Genomic DNA, 6,864 nt, shown 5'->3' on the forward strand with positions numbered 1-6,864 from the left:
CTTTTTTTTTACATGTATATACAGGAAACAAGACTCCAAATAGTGTTATTACAGTAGCAGATGTACCTTACTACACTGATAATACAAGATTTACACACATTTGCTCACCACGGCGTCTTTAATTCGCTTTAAGATGAACTGAACACGAAAATGTCAAATCCACATTTAGGGTCATGCTTGGCTTCATATTTGTTTAACAAATCGGCTGAGGCAACTGTAAAATTAGTCTGGTCTTATCTTTAATAAAAATTACTGGTTTGATAAGACCAGTGATGTTTATTGCCTTTACTCTGGAGGGACTTTTAAAAGAGCAGAACATCACCCGGCTGCAGGGACAAGCTGTCAGCTCCTGACAAACACCATGAAATGAAGAGTCGTTTTTACATGTCTGTACGTTTTCTTTTAATTGATCCTTAACCATCTTATCTGTAACAACATTCAGCTACCACATTACAGTCAAACACCGATTACAGTAAAAGAAATTAAACCAACTCTGTCCTGCCTGTGAAACCAGGTAAATAACATCTTCCTTCAGTCCAGATGGTGCCCACAATAGTTTCCCTACATTATAAAGTCACTCCACAATATTAGCTCGTGATGCTTGTATGCCAGCTGATTTCACTGTACCTCCGCATTGTGGTGGGTTTCAAGGCATCAATGTAATATTTATACAACCCCACAATTCTTGGCTGTAAGGAGGCAGATAAATACATCACCTTTAGCAAGAAATCTTTAAAAACTTCAAAGGAGCCTGATGACAGGCAGGGGGTAAAAACAGGAGCTCAGAGGGGCAGTTTCAGGAGTGTTAACAAAAGCGGTATTTCCCAAATTCAGTCCACAACAAACTAAGAGCATTCACAGCAGGTAGAAGTCTTTAATCACATTTGTGCAAAGGTCAGACACTCACAACTTGAATATGAATGCTGAGGGCAGATTCAAAATCAGCACCAGTTTCCACCAAAACTCCACACAGGCTTCGTTGCCATTTCACTTTCATGTAGCTGATATTAGATGAATTTTATTATTCATCGTTTTGAAAATAAAGTATATGGTGATAGCTCTGTTAGGCAAAAATACCAGACACATGTTGTCATGGAAAAGAATAGAGACGACCCATCCTCCCAAGAGATTTTTTAAATAATGTGATTAGCATGTACTCGTACAGACTCAACGAAAACAGGACTCTGGTTTTATGTTTGGTCACTTGAACAGCTGCTCAAAACTCATCTGACCTTAACAGGAAGTGAAACTTACAGCAAACACCAGTCTGAGAATATACATTAACAGTCTGTCCAAATGGCTAAACATAAAATCATATTTAATGTGTAATGGCAGAAAAAAAACATTAAAATTACATTAAATATTGTGATCTCAGTGATCTTTTCATGACGTTGCTGACTTGAGGTATGCAATGAGATCTTGGCGCTCTCCCTTCTTTTTGATGCCAGCAAAGATCATTTTGGTTCCAGGAATGTACTTCTTGGGGTTCTCCAGGTACTCCATCAAAGTGTCCTCACCCCAAATGATACCTGAGGGAAAATGGTCATCAATGAGTCAAGTAGCAAGCAGGTGACGCCAAGTATCAGTGACCAGTTTAATGTGTGGCTTTAAAGAGGCCACATTAATAAAAAGCATTTAGCTTGTATGCAATCTTTAAGAAAAAAAAGGACTTAAAGCTGCCATTTATATAAGTCTAGTTTAGACTCAAAACGAATTAACTGAGGTGAAAATAAATGTCACCTAACACTTCCCACTCATTTGCCTGCTTCTTCTGAATGAATCTCACTAGAGACTTGTTACAACTCTAAACAGTCTTGTAGCAATTGAATAGTTTATTGTACAAACTGTTTGTGTACTCCAAATATTTAAGTATCTGATGGCTTGTCAGATGACATACTGCTTCACCACAAATACAGGATATCTGTTAGTGTCAGCAGCCTGCGATGCCTAAACAGTCACACTGAGACAATAGCGGAAATTTTAAAGATCCGTCCTTTTGTCCTTGAAAACACCCATAACCTTTAAGAGTACTTCTCTCAAACGCTTACTGTTGCTAAGCTACGAGAACACGTCTTTATCGCATCTACCATTATCTTGACTGATATCACACACCTGCCCCTTCTTGAGTTTGAAGTTGGGAGGGGAAAGTTACAGAAGGAAGAAAAGCACCACAGAGGGGCAGTTTTACACAAAGGACTTTGAGCGTGTTGGCCCCAGCTTCAGCAGGATTTATAGAGAAAACAAATGGCGAGGGTGCTAAAAATCACAGGGATCTTTAGGCCTGTGTGCACAGTGAAAGAGTGTCATGAGACCTTTTATGAAACCTAAAATGGCTTTGTCATTTGCAAAATGTGAAAGAGATGTTCAAGTAATCCAACACCATTATAGTCAATGTGCACTACATAACATAACGACCTCAGCAGGTTGTTATGTTGTTTTGGGGTTTTTTTTCCCATCAGATCATCCAAGGCAGTGGCAAGAAAGATGTGGCACTCTTCCATAAAGGGCCACAGGAGATCATTTTATTAACTTTACTTCAAGAGTGAGAAAGACCAGAGATACACCTGCCGGTACAAACTGTGTGTGATTTGAGCTGAAAACCTGCAAGCCTCAAAATGTGAAAACGGAGGAGGATATGAGACTTTTAAAGCCCTAAAGAAAAAAAAAGAAAAGAAAAAAAAAAGAGCTTGACTACTTTTAATATAGATGCTTAAATGGGAATCCTTTGCCTTATTAAAATTAATAAAATGTTTTTTTTAAAAAGACAGAAAAAATATTTAGCTTGTAAGCTACGGAGACAACATATAAACACGAAATAGCCCTTTAAAGACTTCTGAATAAAAAAAACAAAAAAACAATTGTGAATATAGAGGTTTAGATGTAAGTCATTGTCCTCTGTCTACACACTTAGTCAAGCGAGGCAGTTGCCAGAGAAAGTACCCGAAAATCAATTTAAAAACCATTAAAATAACTTAGATTTCAGACAATGCCAGTCTCCCTTCTTTGGTGATCTATATCTAGCATACAAATGTATTTATAATCTACTCAGAGACCCAGTGAACTGACCTTTGCTCTTGTTGGCATCTGTGTAAGTGAAGCCTTCTGCCTGTCCGGTCTTCCTTCCGATCAGACCCCAGAGGTTGGGGCCCACCTTATGCTTGCCACCCTGCTCTACTGTGTGGCACTGAGCACACTTCTGGACAAAAACCTTCTTTCCCTTTTCAGCGTCTCCCATAGTTGACTGGAGAAACAAAGCCAACAGGAAAAAGAACAGAATGAGATGAAAAAGGAGTTTAAAAAGTGAAAGTATACAGAATTATGATGGGCTCTTTAAATACACCAGACAGTCTTCTATCCATAGCCTAGTTAGGAAGCTTAAAGCTCTAATTTGACCCCAGCGCCATTTTGTGAAGGTCACTTGAGGACACAACTCCATAACTTTTACCATTTCTTTATCGTTGGCTCTAACTTTACAATGCATTCAGGTAAGTGATCGCATTGCCCTGTGGGCTGGCACGACGCCGAGATTACCCGGAAAGCTGACAGAAGCAGCGCAGGAAGCCGAAACTACACCGCCCTTAAAACACGTTGGGCTAGCCACGAAGGGCCTCAGCTAGAGTTACTCCAGGGGGTACAGGTTGCCAAGTTTAGCGAGTAAAGGAGGACCTTTTTAATGATATTGCGCCATGAGGCAAAAGGTTTACCGAGGGGAGCCAAGGTTAATGTGCTTAGCGGAAAACGTGCTGTAATTACTAGAGCACCAGTGGCAGAGATCCGACCGGTGTTTCTGCCATAAAGTCGCTTCTACTTTGAGTTTCGAGGTTAAAAATGATGGTCTATCATCACTGGGGGAAACATTTTAGTGCAACACCACTAACATGACCCCCGGTCCCCCAAAATCCTTCTACCGCCCCCTTTTCATTAAAACTACCTACAAATCAACATTTTAGTTATCAGCTATCATTAAACGGCCAGTATTTTAGTAATTACATAACATAACGGCTAATTTTCTCATTCTAGTTCTTAAGAGACGAACCGCACCACATCGTTTGCCGTGTAGCCTCCAACATGGCGGCAGCCGGCTGAATGGCATCCTCCTCACGTAATATCAAGGGCATACACCCTTTACAACAAGTATCAACCTGTATTCGCGGTCTACGTGGCATTTTCGCCTGATTTTGACGCTTCGAATCGCTGACTCAAGCTCAGCCTGAACTCAGCTTGGGCCGACCATCGTGCTAGTAGTACGATAAGCCGGGTATGGGTCGCCCACCGGGGCTGTCAAGGATGCTTCAATGTCGGCGTACGGAAATTGCACTTCAAAGCTGCTGTGTTGCCCAAATGTTTTCCCAAATCACACAAGAGCCCAAGTAAAATGTCTATAACGTTTAAATTACCTTATTATTCCCCCATAGCGGACTACGCAATGAGAACACAACCGGGCTATTCACCAACGTGATGTAACTACCGCTACATGCTACTGTTGCGACTCATATCCTGTTACTTATAATATAACCTCCATTCCCCTGTAAACACATTTATAAAGTATGAAATTTTACCTTTTTATGAGAAGATGTCGGGTTAAAAATACTCTACTGTAGGTAAGTAACCGTCTCAGTCTCGGCCGACAAGCGGTTTGTGACGGTCGCAAAGAAGGTCACTTCACTTTAAAGGCACCGGCTTTCGACGTCATCACAGCCAATCAAGTGCCGCGAGATTACCGCTTAACCATTACGTGTCGTGTAGTATCATTTCTATATGTTTTTTTGTTTTCGGTTTTATTTGTCATATGCAAGTTAGCACAAGGTCAACATCGCAATGAAATGTATTTGACGAGCAGAAGACAGTCACTCAGCAGAAAGGTACAGTAGAAGAAAAATAAATAAATAAAAAATAAATAGAAAAGAGCAAAATATCAATATGTATCCTCATCCGTGTCATAGCTTTACTTTTATATAAATAAGTCGTTTACTTTTCATGAAAAAATACAATTTATACACAGAAAACACTAATATCGTGTCTATATGTAAGGTTTTACCAAGAACGCAGCAAGTCTTGTTATGTGTGTACACGCAAGGCGACGAGGCTGAGAGCAAGAAAACGAAAGGGAGTTTTAGCACAGGTCCCAAGAATCTTGTCGCATTTCCTTCAGAGCCTTTATGGGGCAAACTGAACCTGTGTTTCTGGAGAAGTTTCGTGAAGGATTTTGGCAACCGAAAGTACTCCACGTTTAACTTGGTAACCAAAGATAGCCTTTTAATTTAACAAAACTGACACGTAATTTAATAAGTCACTCAATGATCGTACACACTTAGGTACATTTACTCTCCACAAACTAATTACGAATAGAAAATGTGCGCATAATGTTTACAAATTATTAAATAAATTATATTTTCTTCTTTTTATGTCTTCTACTTGTAGTTTCTTACATTGCCTTTTGCACTCTACATCCTTATCCCAAAATGAACCCTCACTCGCGAAGTGAAATTTATGTGCCTAAATGATATTTATATTAAACATGAAAGACAAAAGAAAATGAAAAATAAATAAATAAATAAAAAGGTTAAGTGGTAACCCTTGAGTGTTTTCTCAAGGTGACCCTATGTGTCCCCAGGATAGTAAAAAAGACTTGTTTTATTAAACACAAGGAAATATAGCGATCAACATTCACAACATGTGAAACTGGAATACTATGACAGAAAGTGGCTATAAAATCTAAACGTTTGTGCTCAGAAGGGTCATTCAGCACGTGACCCGTAAGCGCCTAAAAATACACCTAGACACCAGCGATCGCGCGCGCGCGCACACACATGCAAACTAGGATGCTTTCAAAAATAATAATCTACCTGTACAGCACATCATATTTTAACAGCACGTGTTTTATTTAAAAATCATGGTCTGACATTATAGATATAACCCCACAACTTTTCTGGTCGCCTGTCCCCAGCACGAATGTGACTAACTCTATCATCTGTAACGAAGGGCTAGCTCCCTCTTATTTCTTTAAACAAACACACACAGAGGCAGACAGAAAGAGCTCAGGTAACTATTTCACAGCTGATCCCTGATGAGTGTAATCCTGTGTCAGGTATTTATAGAACACGATTAATAGGATTAATAAACCATCAGGGCTTCTCGTTTGGTGATAAGTGCCAAACGTAAGTGCCACGTTAATTAATCATGCTAATTAACGTGTTAGTTACAAAACCTCTCTGCAGCATCTTTTCGTAACACCAGGGTATTTTGTAACACCTGCATTTCTCCTTCCCGTGCTGCAGAGGGCAGTAAACGCAAACACGTGTCATCAGCGCCGCGGATGCATTTATAACTGTCGGAATTTCTACAATTAATTCTCTAAAGTTCTCATTTGACAGCGAACAAAGCAATTCACTTTCTAAATATTTAAAGATTTAAAACAAAAGTACTAAAACAAGATTTAATCTCATGCCTTATAAACATTGTCTATGCACGATTCAATTTCATTGCTTCTCTGATTCATAACGTTTTCAAATGCTTGCAAATGGCTACTACAAGCGGTAAGTCGTGAATTTTTAAGTCTCAATCTAAATAATGTTAATGAAGGAATTTACTTTTCCAAAAGTTTTTTTTTCAAAACACGTAGATAACGAGAGCGTTATATTTTACTTAAAAATTGCCGCGGAGCACATGAAGGCAGCACTAACAACTGCTAGCAACGCTGCTGTGTTTACCAGTGATGGGATTTCCGGATCATTTTAGAGAACCGGCTCTTTCGGCTCGCCTCACTAAAAAGAGACGGCTCTTTCGGCTCCCAACCGGCTCTTCAGGTTGTTTTGTTGCTTTAATTAATTTATTATTAACAATAATATAAAATTATGTACAAAA

General features: G+C 39.4%; 1 protein-coding gene across 2 annotated transcripts; it reads right to left on the minus strand.

Annotated features, from left to right (window-relative positions):
* Positions 1-377: 377 nt before the first annotated feature.
* LOC106632461 (cytochrome c) lies at positions 378-4,711 on the minus strand. Of its 2 annotated transcripts, none has more exons than XM_042223216.1 (3): positions 4,560-4,711; positions 3,067-3,241; positions 378-1,529 (listed from the first exon to the last, which is right to left on the minus strand). In XM_042223216.1, exons 2-3 carry the CDS (start codon positions 3,233-3,235, stop codon positions 1,384-1,386), a joined length of 315 nt encoding a protein of 104 aa, XP_042079150.1. In that variant the 5' UTR covers positions 3,236-3,241; positions 4,560-4,711; the 3' UTR covers positions 378-1,383. The 2 variants fall into 2 exon arrangements, with proteins under 2 accessions (XP_042079150.1, XP_042079151.1); XM_042223217.1 differs by lacking the exon at positions 4,560-4,711 and adding an exon at positions 4,398-4,490.
* Positions 4,712-6,864: the final 2,153 nt, after the last annotated feature.

The sequence above is a fragment of the Haplochromis burtoni genome, unplaced genomic scaffold, assembly GCF_018398535.1.
Source record: "Haplochromis burtoni strain Fernald_Lab_line unplaced genomic scaffold, NCSU_Asbu1 Contig_106, whole genome shotgun sequence".
Classification (NCBI taxonomy): domain Eukaryota; kingdom Metazoa; phylum Chordata; class Actinopteri; order Cichliformes; family Cichlidae; genus Haplochromis; species Haplochromis burtoni.